We start from the raw sequence: 17,305 nt of genomic DNA on the forward strand, positions 1-17,305 counted from the left end.
TGAAATTAAGCTTACCTAAAAATATAAATATTGAACTTTTAAAAATTTTGCAAAACCTATCATTTTGTAACAGAAAATTACAGTGAAATCTCAGTGTTTAATGTTAATTCTTTGAGAGTTTATCACACTAAATACTGATATATTTGTGTATATCCTTTTTATCTTTCAATGTTATTTTGTAAAGTAATAAAAAACTTATAAATAAATAACTTTTAAGTAATTATGAAGATTCATACTGCTTTTACCCATCGGAAATAAAATAGGCTGTATTTATGTTAGACACTATTAAACCAAAAATCAAAAACTCTGCTTAATTAGTGCTATATACATACATCCAAAGCAAACTTTAGCATTACAAACAAAAATTCCTTCTAAAGATGACTGTTTTATTTACAGTTGTATTTTTATCAACACAAAATATTTAGAAAATACTTTACCTTATTATCTCCCTATTGCCTCTGGTAGTTTAAATTATATGCAGATGTCTAATAACCCATTACACTGAAAAAGGATAGCTATATATATTTCAACAGACAAAACCAGTTTATTCATACAAACATTTTTACTTAGTTTTTGAGGCTATCCTGACCTGAGCATGGCTCTAGAAATCATAAGAAAAACAGCCTGTTTCCCAAGGTTGATAGGAGGTAACCTCTGGCCAATTCCCTATCACTAGAAGATGTTGAAGTTTTGACCAATCACTGTAAAGCATAAACAGCCTCTGCCTCCCCACTACACAAGCTGCTTTGTCACAACGTTCTCCTGAGCATCACTCTGTGTTTGGAGGACTCCCGGTTTGCAAACTGTCTTTTTTGGTGCATGAACTTTTACTAATTACTATTCTGGTGATTAACTTGGTGAATGTTTGACACAACATTTAAGTCTAGCAATCTTGCTCAACTAAACTTTAAACTGCTGTGTTTTAAAGGCATTTTCCTTTTCTCTGCAGAACCAAGATAACAACAGACAGCTGCAACAAGCCTGATTAAGGATTCACCTACTATAACTAACTTGTCCGTGGGGGAAGTCTTTGTAAACACTCATTCCGCACCCTAAGTTTTGGGGGTTACAACCAGTGTGGTCTGAAGACACTCTGAAATCTCATAAAAAGCACTTAGGAAAAAACCTAGAGAAACTCAAGCACAGCAAATCTCTGTGGCCTAGATGGCCACAGAAGAGGGCTAAGAGGGAATGAACTATGAAACTGCAGGCCGCATAGACAAGAACATGTAAATACAGCAGAGGGAACCAAGGAGATGGGCTTTTCTGGCTCTGCCATAAAGCAGCACCATCACCCTTTTGACTGTCAGTGGCTTAAACTATCATTTGGTTGTAGAGACACAATTCGGCTTGTTCACGGAAATACTTAGAAACACTTACGTTTTCAGTTGTCTGTATTCATTTCTGTGTCCACGGCAATGAGGGGATGCATGGTCCACTATCTCCTGAAAGGTCTTTCTCCCTGCTCTCAGAAGACATTCAAAAGCAGGGCCAGAGACGTGAGCACCAGCTTTGGCGGCGGCACCCTGTTTTCCTGCTGCCCAAAAGCCTTCCCAAGAGCCCTTTGATATTCACCTCGCTGAGTCCCAGCTGGCACCACTCTGCAGCTTTCTGTCACCCAGGAACACGTGTGGGGGTTATGAAAGGGATTCTGGGTTGAGGAAAGAGGCCCTGGTAAATGGGAAGTAGCAGCAGAGTCACAGAAGCTTACTACTGGTATAGCCAGGCAGCTCTGGAGGAATTTCATCAACTGTCAAATTCTTGTGAGGAGAGGTCTGTGACCTTGTGACTCTTCCCCAGAAGGCTTTCCCCCCAATATCAAAGGCAATCCTCATATGACAAACTTGTTTTCTCTTCAGGGGAGAGAGATGTAAGATGTTTACTTTAGGGAGTCTTTATACAGGTGAGGGTAGTTGTAGGAAAACCAAAGTAACTCAGAAACTCACAACTAGTAACACCTGAGTCGCTGGTTTTACCTTTTGGAGGGTAAACAAAGAAGCAAATGAAAATGTTAAACATAGCAAAAATAACCCTTAGATTTTGACAATAATTTTTTTCTAGCCCTGAAGGGGAAAGAAGAAGAGATGCTTACTGAAATTCATTTGCTTTGTTTCTTTATCTTACATATGTAAATGAAATAATATGGTATTTATTCTCTGTCTTATTCACTTAGCATATTACCATGAAGGTCCATTCATGTTGTTGCAAATGGTAACATCTCATCTTTTTATAGCTGAGTAATATTTCATTGTGTATAAATGTGTGTGTATATTGCTATAGATATAGCGATAGCTAACTAGCTAGCTAGCTAGCTAGACAGATACAAAGACCAGAAACAAATGTTGAGGGGATATGGAAAAAAGGGAACCCTTAGACACTGTTGTTGGGAATGTAAATTTGTTTTAACCACAATGGAAAAAATTATGGAGATTTCTCAAAAAGTTAAGAATACAATTACCATATGATCCATCTAGTCCATTTTTGGCATTTATCTAAACAATATGAAAACACTAATTAGAAAAATATATGCACCCCTATGTTCATTGAAGCACTATTTATAATAGCTAAGATAGCAAAACAACCTAAGTGCCCATAAATATATGACTGGATAAATAAGATATGGGAGGCATATATCTATATATCTATAGATATACAGTCTGGGTAAACATAGTCAAATGTTAACTTCAAACTTATTTAATATAGACAATTTAATCCAAAGAACAGTGAACAGCAATAGTCATGAAACCAAACAGGCAGAAAAATATTTGACCTTTAATTGTAAATATATCACTAATTATTAATATGATTAACTTATTGAATATTTTCACCTGTGTGCCATTGTAGATAACATAATATTCTTAACAATGAGTTAAGATCACAGACAGTTGAAATGATCACAGACAGTTGAAAAGCATTTATCAAAAACTTTTTTTAAGATTTATTTATTTATACATACAAGAGCTGGGGTACAGGCCAGAGATGTGGGGGGGTGAGAAGATTCACCAGAGACAGAGTGGGGAACAGAACAGGCAGACTGACTGAAATACACTGCTGAGGGGAGGAGCAGGCGAGTCAGGAGAGGTCTGCTTTGCCATGTGGGTTGCTCCCTGGCCAGCCGGGGATCAAACTCGTGCTGCAGAGGCTGCTATTGCTTCATAGTGCGGTGCTTAACTCCTTGTGCCACCAGGGAGGCCCATTTATCAAAAACCTAACTGAAATCTTTTCCCAATTTTTTTTTACTACAAATTATACTCTGCTGTCGAATAACACCAAAAATAATATAGAGAATATCAACTGATGTTGCTATATGATTGCAAAAATTCATAATAATTAGGATAAAAATTAAATTCTCAAGTAAGTCACTGAAGTGCACAATGGCTTAAATGTAGATGCTTTACATATTTATGGGTATAAGATAAAGATATGTTAATATAGCAAAATTCAACTTTATTCAAATTATAGAAATCCAAATATATCACTTCTGACTTTTAAGACAGATAATCTAATCAAATACTTAGAGGAACTTAAAGTCAATGCTAATGATGTAGCTATTGATTTGAAAATGGATATATAAAAACAAATGTACTTGGTATTTTTTTATTAGCATTTTCCTTTTGGCAAGTTAATGGGAATTTATCAAATTGATTACAACAAGCCCTGCTAACAATATTAATTCATATTATGATGTAACTAATTACCATTATATGGATTCAAAGTCATCAAGAAATAGATCATGCAGACTGTAACTTGGAATAACAGTTTTTGCCTTCAAGGGATAATTTAATTCTGTACCAGTGCAGTAAAAGATATCACTGTTTATTAGCACTTGACTTTTTTCTTCAGAATAAAGCCAACATCATGCCATATTACTATACCTTACATGATTATACTTAATGATCCAATATCATTAAATCCATCTTAACATTTGCCTTATTGATGACTGACAATATTCTGTTGACTACAAAGACTTGCTTAAAAGAATATGGTTGTTAATGATCTGTGACTCTTGATGAAGTGTAAGTCCTCTAGGTATTTGGATTGGTGAGAGATTTCTTGTTTGACTTGATATTCTGGAAGTTCTATATAAAAGTAAAAGTAAAAGTTAACAATATGCCATTTTAGAGATTTTACGTGTGCTTATTTGTGCCGATATATTTGGGATGTATTCTGCACATAGAGAAGGAAAAATAATCAAACTCCTGAATGTAAAATCCCAGTAGTAGAATATGTGATGGTCTTTCTGATAAATATCATTCAATTAAATTTGATTTGATTTTTCCAAAAAAGTATACTTTCTTTTCTCAAATACTTAAGTGTTGAATTTTTGATTTCCTTGCCAATTTCTCTGAAGATTTAAATATTTCAAAATTTAGCATACTAAAAAATGCAAATTTTTCATCTTTCCTACAGAAAGGTATTCACATAGATTAGACTTATCATCAAGTGAGTAGCTGCCAGCCTTCTTTCATTAAAGAGGAATTATTAATCTTCAGGTGTGGGGTAACACAACCTTTGTTGCTAATGATGCTTTTGTTGTGTTCTTTGCATGATGGCTTTTACTAATCTTGGGTCTGTTCTTTCAGATTACAGATAATGATCTATTTTAAATCACATATTATGGATGATTTGCTTTAAAATACATATGAAAGTAAATCAACATTTTTGTCTAAAACATTCACAACTGCTAGTCAGTAAAGGAACATGCCTTTATCTGTATGTGAGAAAGGAGATAAAGTTACAACTAGTACACAGGGAATTTTGAGAGACCAACACCTTATTTATCTGTGGCATAACAGTAATCTGTAAAAAAAACTATGGGACTGTGTAACAGATGTGAACTTTTTACATTATGTATGTAGCTAAGAAATGAAGGTTGAGGATCATTAAAATACGATTTTTGCAGATTAGAAAACATATTGTGTTTCTCTGAAATAATGTCTGTGATGGCATATGTAGGCAGAACTAATTGAACAGTATTCTCAAAAAAATTTAAACCAAATAAGGGGAATTTAATAAATTCCAAATGCTATTTTTGCCTTTAGAAGCTGACTCTAATTACTTCAGTCCATTTCAAACCATTCTTTTGGAACCCAAGAAAATTCTTACAGAAACACAACTTTTAAGATTTTGGAGAACAGCAATTTGTTTTGATACTGATATTGGTAAATATCAAATTGAATGTTTAAAGGGGTTGAATCTGACAAATAGATATACATCAGGTACTCAAATAATGCCATTTGGTTCACTGTCATTTCATTATGACTTTGATGAGGAAAAAAATAATTGCTTCCTGCCAGGGGCCACTGTCTGTGTGGAGTTTAAATATTCTCCCTAAGTCTACATGGGGTTTCTTCATGTATCCTGTCCAGAGAGTAGGTTCAGGCCACCTGTAACCCTGAACGGCAATAAGCAGTTAAAAAGTAAGAGAATGAATGAATGAATGAATGAATGAATGAATGAATAACGATTGTTGCTTAGTATTAGAAGTCTTCTTGACTTCTATATTTAGAAGTTTGGTGGTATTTTGTAACCAGAAATATGTCATTAGGAAATTTAACTCTTGTTTCTATCAATCAGTGTATGGTAAAATTGGTTTCATTATACATCCTTTCACTTAAAGTCACAATTTCCAAGAAACTATTGACAATGTTAAATGAGGACTTAACTGTAGTTATCCGGCACTGCACTTAAAAATAAAAAAATCTGAATGTCCTTAGGCAGAGATATACATTTATCATGTGCCAGACTCCTTGATATTGCAATACACTGCCCCATGTATCTTCTGTCTTTTAAGATCTGTTATTTACCTATTTATTTTTAAGTTGGAAAGTCATTTTGACTGGTTGTCAAGGCCCTTAAGTCTGAGATTTCTAGAGGGACAATATATATACATGCATTGTATAGTTTGATGTCTTCCTCTGAGTATGGTGAGATAAAAGTCATTGCCTCTTCTCCTCTCTAGGCTGATTGTTATTGATAAGTAGATGGTATGTATCTGTGTGTGTGTATATATTATATAGGTTGATATAGATTTATAAATTCATATATAATAGGCATTTAAACGTATATATTTTGTTAACATTTGTAACACACAAATACCTAAATATGTATGATGAATAAGCAAATGACTATCACTCATACTTAAAGGTGAGGGTTTTTTTTTAATTAAAGGTAAGTCAATCATATCATTTTATCTCTATTTTAATATGTTAAATAAGTGGAAAATTTTAACTCCAGACATTTAGAATCTAGAGATCGTTTAATCTAATGGTAAGTCTCATGTGACTCTAAGCATTACTGCACTCAGCAATGAAGGCAGGCAAGGATAAAGAAGATTTGAAGAGTTAATTAATTTCAAGAAGTAGTAATACCTCTTCTAACAGAATCCTGTGAGATCTCATTAAAGATCTCTTAATAATTGCATATTAAAATATGAATAAAATTCATTAGAATACAAAGAATTAGCATGAACACTAAATCTTCAGGAAACTGTAAACTAAAATACACAATGGGCTCATTATGTGAGCTAATCAACCCTGTAAATGATCAGAATAAGGAATGCAGCAAAGTTCAAATTGGATCTTATAGAAAAACCTGGGTAAAGATTGATAAATTTATTATGGAGTAAGGGGTAGAGAGGAGGGTGCCATGCATGTTTATTTCCAAAGTGTAATATAAAAAATAAATCTATGATCACATTTCCCTGACATATGAAGACTGAGTACTGTTTCCATGGACCTGTCTCACATGGAAGTTGGTTTTGTAACCTCTATCCCTGTGAAATGTGCTCTAACATGCTGATGCCCTTCCAGCCCTTCCCCTCTGGGTTGTATCCAGTTACCTCAGCTTGAGCATAACCCAAAGAAGGATTCCACAGGTGACTGCCATGCACAAGACAGCATAGATGATTTCTCCTAGAAGCAAAATATTTTTCAAACATCACTGGATTATTGGTGAGAATAAATAATAAAATATTTATAGAGGATTGACTTTTAACTGACCATTGAAGGAGGAATGAAATCCACTAAGAGTGGTTTCCTTTGCATGTTTTCTTTTAGGCAGTGCAATGCTGTTGACACTAGATAGCATCAGATGATCTGAAAGAAAATATTGAAAATAAGATTGTAAACAAAGTACTTAAAGGCCATGCATTAACTTTACCCCATGAGCTGTTATTTTATTTTTTTTAAAGGTTTATTTATTCATGCATACAAGATCCGGGATATAGGCCAGATGAGCAGGAGGGTGAGAGGACTCACCAGAAACAGAGTGGGGAACAGAACAGGCAGACTGACAAAATACACTGCTGAGGGGAGCAGCACGAGAGACAGAAGAGGTCTGCTGTGCCATGGGGATTCTCATCTGCTGGCAGGGATCAAACCCACACTGAAGAAGCTGCGGACAGCTTCACAGCGCAGCGCTCAACTGCCTGAGCCACCAGGGGAGGCCCTGAGTGGTTACTTTATAGGGCAACAATCTATATCTAGGACACTATTTAAATAAAATCAGATAGATTAGGGTAAAAATAAACACTTTTCTTACATTTTAATAGGTTTATTTTTATTTTTGATCAGATAACTTTCTTACAGAAACCTTTGTTTTTTCTTAAATTATAGAAAAAAATTACATGTATAAGAAAGTCCATTGTGCCTTATGTAGAGAATGTAGACTAGGGAATAGAAGACAGTATCTTTAGGCTATTCACTGGGATATTGAAAAAAAATCCTTATTGACAAAATTGATTGTTTTAATATGCTTTTAATATGCTTTTCCCTAAGACCCTCTCTATATTTTTTTAAAGATTTGTTTATTCATTTTTGCATAGAACTGGGGTATAGGCCAGAGATGCAGGGGGAGTTGTGTGTGTCTGAGGATTCACCAGAGACACACTGGGGAGCAGAACTGACAGATTTACTGAAATACACTGCTAAGGAGAGCAGCAGGAGAGACAGCAGAGGTCTGCTGTGCCGTATGTGGATTAGCTTCCTGGCTGGGGATCAAACTCAGGCATAGCAGTGATAACACTGAGACATAACCCTAGGCCACCAGGGAGGCCCCAAGACCCTCTACATTTATGAATTATTGTAACAGAGTCCCTAAGCCAATCACTCTGCACAACCCTCCAATCAGATCCTTCAATATCTGGCCTTGCTTATTTCACCCGGTCTTTTTGAACTGTCTTGTTTCTATTGTTGTTACCTATTTTTGTCTCACTTAAAGGCTACTTTTGGCCCTTCTGTGACCATAGTCTTCTTGGTCATGTTTGGCTAAACACATTTCCACCTTACCTCACAATTCTCAAGACAAAAGATGTGACCCATAAAATGAATTGATAACTTCAGGTTACTTTTTTAAAACAATTTTCCCTCACCACCAACCCTATACCCCTTTATCCCTTTTTTCTTTCCCCTTCCTTATTAACCGCAGAAGCCTCCCTTCATGTGTTAAGGTTGCTAATTTTTGTATGTATTTTGCTGTGCCAAATTATTACATAAATGTCTAAAATTTGTCACTGTGACTTGCTTTACTAAACACAATTTCCTCAGATTCCTTGCATTTTGTTGTAGATGGCAACATTTAGACTTTTCTTATGGATGAATAATATTCTGTTATTTCGATGTACCATATCTTAATCCAATTCTTTATCAGCAGGAGCTTAGGTTGTTTCTTTATCCTAGTAAATAATCCTTCAATAAACACTGTAGAGAATATTTTTGTATTGATAGTATGGTGATGGTATCTTATTCCCTGGATAGTTGCCCAAAAATGGGATTGCTGGATCATACAGTATTTCCATTTTTAGTTTTATAAGGTAAATACAAATTGCTTTCCAAAATGGCGCTACCAGTTCACATTCCCATCAACACTGTAATAAGATTGTTCTTTCTCTACATCCTTTCTAGCTCTCTTGTTGGGGGTCTTTTTAATATGTGCCATTGATGGCTGTAAGGTGATATATATCTGTGGTTTTGACCTGTATTTCCCTTTTTAAAAGACATAGTGAATAACATCCCATATATCTATTGGCCTTCTAAATATCCTCTTTTATGCACTGTTTAAATCTGCAGCTCATTAAAAAAAATTACTATTGTTATGGTGAATAAGATCTTTGTATGTCTTGGCTATTAAATCCTTGTCATCTTTCTACTGTGTGAATATATTCTCCGATTCAGTAGGATGTCCTTTTTTTAAAGATTTATTTATGCAGGGCCTCCCCGGTGGCGCAGCGGTTGAGCGCTGGGTTGCGAAGCTGCCCGCGGCCTCTGCGGCGCCGGTTCGATCCCCGGCTGCTCCCCGGCCACCAGAGGAGGGTCCCACATGGCTCGCAGACCTCTCCTGCCGCCCGCTGCTCCCCTCAGCAGTGTACTTCAGTCCTTCTGCCTGCTCTGCTCCCGCTTTGGCTCTGGTGAATTCTCTCACCCTCCCGCGCTTCTGACTGTACCCAGTGCATGTATAAACAAAACAAACAAACAAATAAAGAAAGAAAACATGCCTCTATATAAAAAAAAAAAATTTATGCATACAAGAACTGGGGTGTAGGCCACAAGTGGGGGGGGGTGAGAAGATTCACCAGAGACAGAGTGGGGAACAGAACAGGTGGATTGACTGAAATGCACTACTGAGGGGAGCAGTGGGCGAGACAGGAGAGGTCTACTGCGCCATGTGGGTAGCTCCCTGGCCAGCCAGGGATGGAACTCCTGCTGCAGAGGATGTAGACAGCTTCACAGTGCTGTGCTAAACCCCCTGCGCCACCAGGGAGGCCCAGTAGGATGTCTTTTTAATCTACTTACCTCTCACTTGTAATTTTTTTTTTTTATTTTGATGTAATCCTAATAGTTTATATTTGCTTTATTACTCTTGCCATAGGGGTTGTTTCCAAAACATCTTTACCATTGATATCATGAAAAAAATTTCCAGTGTTTTCTTCTATGTATTGTTGCAGGTATTATATCTAAGTCTGTAATCCATTTGGATTTTTTTTTTTTTTTTGGTGCATGGAATTAGAGATCCAACTTCAATTTATTAAATATGGTTATCTATTTTTCCCAGTACCATTTGTTAAAAAGACACTCCCCATTGTGTGCTCATGGTTTCTTGATCATTAATTTTTGGTATATATGTGGACATATTTTGGACTTTTTATTCTGTCCTATTGATCTAAGTGCCTATTTTTATGCAAATGCCATATTGATCTAATTACTGTCACTGTATAGCATAATTAAATGCTAGGTAATATGAATATTTCTCTCCTTTTCTCTCAGGATTGATGTAGCTATTCAAGGCCTTTTATGGTTTCATTTAAATTTTAGGTTTTTTGCTCTTTCTTTGTAGAACATGATTGGTATTCTAATGAGAATTGGGTTAAATTTATATATTGCTTTTGGTAGAGTAGTGTTAGGTTGTTTTGCTTCCACATTTGTTTTATGTTCTTCTGTCCTTTACTTTCATTTTGGGAGTTACAATCAGGGGTTTCCTTTGTTTCTTTTTTCTTATCTCAACAGATTGACAGATTGGCTTTATCCACCACTTACAGGAAGTTAGGTATTAGCCCCAGATGTTTTTTACCCAGGACTTTTACATATCTATTATTTCACAGACTGATACCTTTGTACCTAGGTGGATGGCTGGGGTACTAATGTGGGTAGAGGGTAACAGGAAGGAACTAGAGCAGTAAGGTATGGAAAATTTGCTTCTAGTGAACATCAAAGGTTTAAGTTTCCCAGGGCCTCACGTACTGGATTGCGTGTCTCTTCCCTAGGCAAGCTCCTCAGCCAAAACACCTCAGTCTCTTGTCAGCCTCAACATCTTAACTATGGTTGAGCAATAGATGTAGACCTGAAGGATAACTAGAGTTGAGACAGTTTTCAGCTGCTTTTGGAACACAAAACCTTCCCCTGGAGCATTTGCTCCAGACCAGGAGCTTTAAACTCTGGCTGGGGGCAAGATCCCACTCTTGTTCTGTTTTTGGCCATGGGTGGGGGTGCAGCAGGTGTTTTGCATATCACAGCCAAAGGCTACAAATAATAGTCTCTTCCAGGAGGAGACAGATGTCTATCTCTGTTTGGGCTCCAAATTTTCTAGTTTGAGAGGTATCGGCTCAAGGTGGTGATCACCACCATGCAGTGATGCTTCTATAGTTTCCAGTAGTACACTCGCTTCTCCACTCCAGTGCCCATTTTTAAATCCCCCAATGTGGACATATGCTAGTATTCAGTTAACAACAGAGGGCTCAGTCCAGCTGTCGCCCATCCCCCTTGTGGGTTCTACTGCTCCAGTACCCCTCTAAACGGGTAATTACAGTTTTTCCTACCTAGTTCCACTGTGCCAATACACTTTTCTTTTTATTAAAAAAAATTAAAATATCCACTTATTTTATGCATACAAGAGCTGGGGTACAGGCCAGAGGTGTGGGGGGTGAGAGGACACACCAGAGACAGAGCTGGGAACAGAACAGGCAGATTGACCAAAGTACACTTAATGTATGCAAGGTTTGTTGTCCTTGTTTAGCTGCAATTTAGTTGTGAATATACAAAGGAGATAAGCTGGCTTCTTTATTCTGATGCCATCCTGTACTCCTATTTTAAGTGACTTTTATATAACTCTGAAGAGAGGTTACACCTAATTTTGACTCAGTTCAACATAAATATGAAACCAGTCATACTAGGAGCCCAATAACCAATTTCTTTGATGACGATGATTTTGGTGGAGTTGAAATATAAAAGTGAAAAATGAAAATGTGATAAAAACTCCACTTTAGAGAGACTTTGTTGTCCTCTCTTACAGGTACCTTGGACATTTTGAGACCTGCAAATCTAAGTACCAGTAGACATATATTTTATAGATATGAGTGTATCAAATATTGGGATACTGTATCTGATGACAGGTAGTGACAATACGCTCTGCAGGAAGGAGAAAAGAGAAGCTCTATGACCAACAGCTGCTGCTTTTCAGAAGTCAGCTCCTTGCAATTCAGTGTTTGAGGTTTATATTAGGAATAATCAGCAGAAAGCACAGGAAAAAGACTGTTTCAGATCAGCAACAAAGCTCTCAAGGGGCCAGGAGAAACAGCCCAATATAAAAGCTAGAAAAGTAACTAAGGACTTTGTCATTAGAAACCTATTCTCAAGGAGTCTGAACTCTAATGTAGCCAAACATTTTTTTGTGTGTGAGATTTTTTTAAATCCCCAGCTCATATATTGGGTTATCAAATATTTATAGAAGTCTGACCTCCTTTGGAACTTAGGAAAAATCAACTTCTTCTAAATATAAAAGTAATACAGGAAGAGCCTGTGAATTTTTTTTTCTCTTTTACGATTATAAAATAAAATTTGCTATTCACTATAAAGTTGGAATGGAAAAATTGAGCTATTTCAAATAATACCATTTTTATAATAGTGGTCCTTCTTGGAAGAATTGATTTTAATCAAATTTAACATATAGGATTCTAGTAAAATAAATGATCACAAAAAAATTCACATTTAAATCAACTAAGAATAAGTAGGATAACTTGTTCCTTTTAAAATTCTGTCATTTTGTAACATTTTAGACAGATTCAAGATCTAAATGTAAATACATATAAATATATAGTATAATCACTGATTATTTAAATAATGCTATAGCTTTCCTTTATGAAATTCTATCACTAAGTGCATTTGGTCTAGTTATCACAGTTTATCTTTGAGTAAGAAAAAAGGTATTATTTTGACAAATAAGGTTATCTTTTAGATATATAACTGGCTAAAGTAACTGTTAAACAGTCACCTACCCCACCCCCCAAAAAAAAATCATCTCACTCACTAAATTTCACTCACATGGAATTCATTAGTAAAGTTATAATAGATCAATGACAGAAATGTTAGCTAATGATCCCAGTGAAAATGTTAATGTGTCTAGCAATCACTCCACAATCTTAAATATTGCACCCAAGGAGGATACCAAATATCAGTTAGAGAGATTAATGTCATAGAGGATTTCTTGGCTACTGAAGCCCATTGGAGATTCTTCCCCACCTTTTATAAACAATGAGGTTTACAGTATTTTATAACCATGCAATTAAAGTCAGCAGAGTTAATAACCAGCCTCAGTCCCACACCATCTGCTATATTTATAGATAAACCCTGTCAGTGACTTGTTTATCTTACCTCATACTCTAGAGGATTTAAACACTCTTACAAACTATGTTGTAAAATCACTGTACATTTGATGGGAAATCAAGATTAATTACAACCTTATATTAACAACAAATTTAAATAGTATTCTCACAAATGAGGACCAGAGATGGGATCATTTAGATTTTTGTTCTTCCAAAATACTTGTGCAGCAGTGATTGAGAGCCGATGTATACTAAAGCTCTACTTGTATAATTTATATGAAACAGTAAATGCATTGTAAAAAATGTTGTTGATCTGATACAAAATAATGACTTGAATATATGAGTAGTTGGAATATAAATAGGATATTGAAGATTTCAAATTAATAAACATTCAATTAAAATTGTAATTAAAGTTTAACTCAGAAGAATCAGCTTGGAAGAAAAATTAAAATGAACATCTTCACAGATTCAAAAACATATTTTATAGCTTTTTAAAATTAATTCATTATATGCACAGGTAAAACTTTATTAATTCTTTCTTTTTAAAAAAATGAATGTCAATATCATGGCAATATCTTAGTGAGAATGAAAATTCAAAGATAACATATTTGCTTATCAAGGGTTGGTGGTATTTATCAGCCTTAATATATTAAAATCTTAATTTAGTCAATAGTGTCTTATCTGAAGATATACAAATCCCCAATCTGGAAATGAGTTTTTAATTATTTCACCTAATGATCAATGGTGAGATTCCAAATATTGAAAACTGTTCATCATTAGTGTATGAATGCTTCCTTCTAAAACAGACCTAAGGTGTACTGTGTTGGGAAGAAAGAAAAATATATAAGCATTTCTAAATTTGAAAAAGTAATACATGTATAATATGAAAAACCAAGGTATAAACACATGTACCAAGAATAAAGCAGCCTCACTGCTAAAACATGTTGCAAAAATTAAACTAAATAATAACTTGCTGCAATAATACCATGTACCAGCAAGGGATATTCATTCACTTAGTTAACAGCTGATAAATAGTGAATATGTTACTTAAGGTGAAATCTCCTACCAATTATATGTAAAAGCCACTTTATGAAGACCATAAAAACCATGTAAAACATTTTCAGTTTTTTTCTATTGTGACAGGTATTTGTATTAGAAAATTGAACTGAAAAAAAAAGTGAACAAGTTATATATAGAGAATCATTCAGTAAGAAGCAGTTAACAGTAGTAGCTGCTTGCAAATGATCATGCTTATATGTTTCCATTGCTGAAATTCACAATAGGAAATGTGACACAAAATTTGATGACTAAAATATCTGGAAGGCTTCACCTATACATGCAGGGTATTTTGTTTTTCACGCACTTTAAAGTATGTCCATCAATTTCAGTGTAATCAATTAATCAACCACTTAAAATCTTACATTTAACATAAATAATAAAGTGAATGCTGCAGTTTTCAAGATGGTTATATATGATTAAGATATTAATAGGAGCATTTTATGGTTTTTACAGATGCATAGTTAGTTTTCCAGAGTATTTAGTAGGCAAAGTGCATACAAAGAACAATTCATAAAAGACCAATGTAACTATTTAAAATCAGACCTGTTTATTACTTTGGTTGCTATAATCTATGTCTACATCAATATAACCTGAGTCTTAGATAAAAATTTAAAGTAACCCAACTGCTAAAATCTGTCCATGTCTGGAGTGATTTTAATGGAAAAAAATTTAAGTTCCCAAAATTGAACAGTAATTTTTACCTTGAATTATATTATACAGGCACTAAGAGAACATATAATAAGACAAATATAAGATAAAATTTTCACTACATTTTATCAGTTTCATAAGATAAAGATTTTATGTATGATAGTTTTAATGTGCAGTATATTTTTGTGAAATATATGTGATAAATATAGTATGTGTGATAAAGTATATGTGATACCAGCATTAATGGTCCATATAGTTTTCTGTTATCTCCATTTGTAATTGAATGATTCACTAATGTCAGCTCATTTGAAAATGTGTAAGACTCTACCAGGATGGCTTACACAAGTTTTTCAAAGGATGGTTGAAAACACAAGGTAAAAGAGGGTCGGGGAAAAAAATAAAGACACTCTGGAGAGATTTTCATGTCATTTGGAGTAATGAGGTGGTTCAGCAAGTTTTGTAAGTTATTGAGTTTTAAAATGGAAAAACATATGTAATTGCAGATCTCTTCCCTGCACACATATTTGCAAATCTTTGAGTGAAAATTGAATATAGGGCCTCCCGGGTGGCGCTGGGGTTCAAGTCTCAGCTATCAAGCTATTGCTAGCCATTGCAACATTAGTTTGATTCCCCGGTGGGGGAGTTAACACATGGCTCAGCAGACCTCTGCTGTCTTGCCTGCTGCTCCCCTCAGCAGTGTATTTCAATAGATCTGCCTGCTCTGCTTCCCACTCTTGTTGGTGAATCCTCTCACCCCAGCACCTCTGGCTTATACTCCAGTTCTTGTTGTATAAATCTTAAAAAAAAAAGAAAGTTGAATATAAAAGAGAGATATATATATAGATATATATAGATAGATAGATATAGTTACTTCCCTTAGCAATCTTTCTTTTTTTAAAAAAATGATTTATTTTATTATGCATACAAGAACTGGGGTACAGGCCAGAGGTGTGGGGGATGAGAATGTTCACCAGAGACAGAGTGAGGAGCAGAACAGGCAGATCAACTGAAATATACTGCTGAGGAGAGCAGAAAATGAGACAGGTGAGGTCTGCTGAGCCATGTGGGTAGCTCCCTGACTAGGGATCAAACTTGTGCTGCAGTGGCTGCAGATAGCTGCATAGGTTGCGTCTTAACCCATTGCACTACTAGGGAGGCCCCCTCTTAGCAATCTTTCTGAGAAATTATCTAATTTGTAAAGAAATATGGCTATCACAATGCCATACACATGCAATTATCTACAGCCACAAAGTATATACTAGCAATTTCCACATTTGAAATAGCACATCCTTAACTAAATAGACACACATTTTATAATATATGATTATATAATTTTTAGTGCTTTCTTCTCTTTAACTGACATTAGCCAAGGGTTTTCATGGAAATCACATATTTGTCTCATATTATCAGCTTTTCTCAAAATGTAAATCCAGCATCCTAGTTGCAATGCATATGATTTCCCACTCAACAAAATGTGTTAACAATCTATTTTGCCTGGTGACAGTTTCTGTTACATTTCTTTTCAGAAGAGCCAAGACTCATTGGTCACTGGGTTAGAAGGTATCTAAGAGCAAAGAATTTTGAGAATTTCTCTCAATTTCAGTTTTTTCTTATTTGAAAATGAGTTTAGTAGCACTCTTTTTTTTTTTGTTTTTAAGATTTATTTATTTATACAAGCACTGGGTACAGTCAGAAGCGCGGGAGGGTGAGAGAATTCACCAGAGCCAGAGCGGGGAGCAGAGCAGGCAGAAGGACCGAAGTACACTGCTGAGGGGAGCAGCGGGCGGCAGGAGACGTCTGTGCGCCATGTGGGGCCCTCGCCCAGCAGCCTGGGATCGAACCAGTGCTGCAGAGGCTGCGGGCAGCTTCACATCCCAGTGTTCAACCACTGTGCCACCGGGGGAGGCCCAGCACTCATTTTTTTTGAGGATGAAAGTAAAAATTAAAACTGGTATTGGGTAACAGTTTTGGGGTACTTCCATAAGAAATAATGTTTAAGTTTAGGGAGGAATGGAAGGAAAAACAAAGAAAAGAGATGGAATTTCTTTGATGGTACTTTTTCTCCTTTCCTCCCCCCTTTCCCTTTCTTTCCTCCCTCCCTTACTTCTTATCATTGGAAAGATATTCCTGGGCCAATTTTCTAAGATAGAACCCTCTGTAATTTTCTATTTCAGAAACCTGGTCTCAGGTGGACACAGTAAATTCAATGCTTGTTGGAAGAGATTCATCTTTCTAAACTGTGTTCCATGAAACATTAGCTCTGTAGAATACTTTTAGGTGTCAGGCACATAAAAAGTCCCAAAATTAAATGACTTGGAAAATTCTAGATTAGCCAAAATAAAATATGTATTCTATTTGCTGTGAGTGTTTTCTAGCTTTTTACTATAAGAGAAGGATACACCTTAAGATATTTTCTCTGTGGGATACACCTAGAAAACATTTACAAACAACCCTGGAAAACAAGGGTATATGAGTTTAACAGACAAATATATATAAATTTGGGGC

At 35.5% G+C, this 17,305-nt stretch overlaps 1 protein-coding gene across 1 annotated transcript in view; it reads right to left on the minus strand.

The window, feature by feature from the left end:
* Positions 1-1,468: 1,468 nt before the first annotated feature.
* Positions 1,469-17,305, minus strand: part of GFRAL (GDNF family receptor alpha like) — a gene marked incomplete at both ends in the record, with an annotated part of 45,074 nt that continues 29,237 nt past the window's right edge. Inside the window, 4 exons of the mRNA XM_084258814.1 lie at positions 1,469-1,671; positions 3,973-4,079; positions 6,842-6,914; positions 7,002-7,097. Of these exons, the coding sequence (XP_084114940.1) occupies positions 1,469-1,671; positions 3,973-4,079; positions 6,842-6,914; positions 7,002-7,097 (479 nt within the window). The remainder of the gene's footprint in view (positions 1,672-3,972; positions 4,080-6,841; positions 6,915-7,001; positions 7,098-17,305) is intronic.

Source organism: Talpa europaea, assembly GCF_964194135.1.
Source record: "Talpa europaea genome assembly, chromosome: 2".
Classification (NCBI taxonomy): Eukaryota; Metazoa; Chordata; class Mammalia; order Eulipotyphla; family Talpidae; genus Talpa; species Talpa europaea.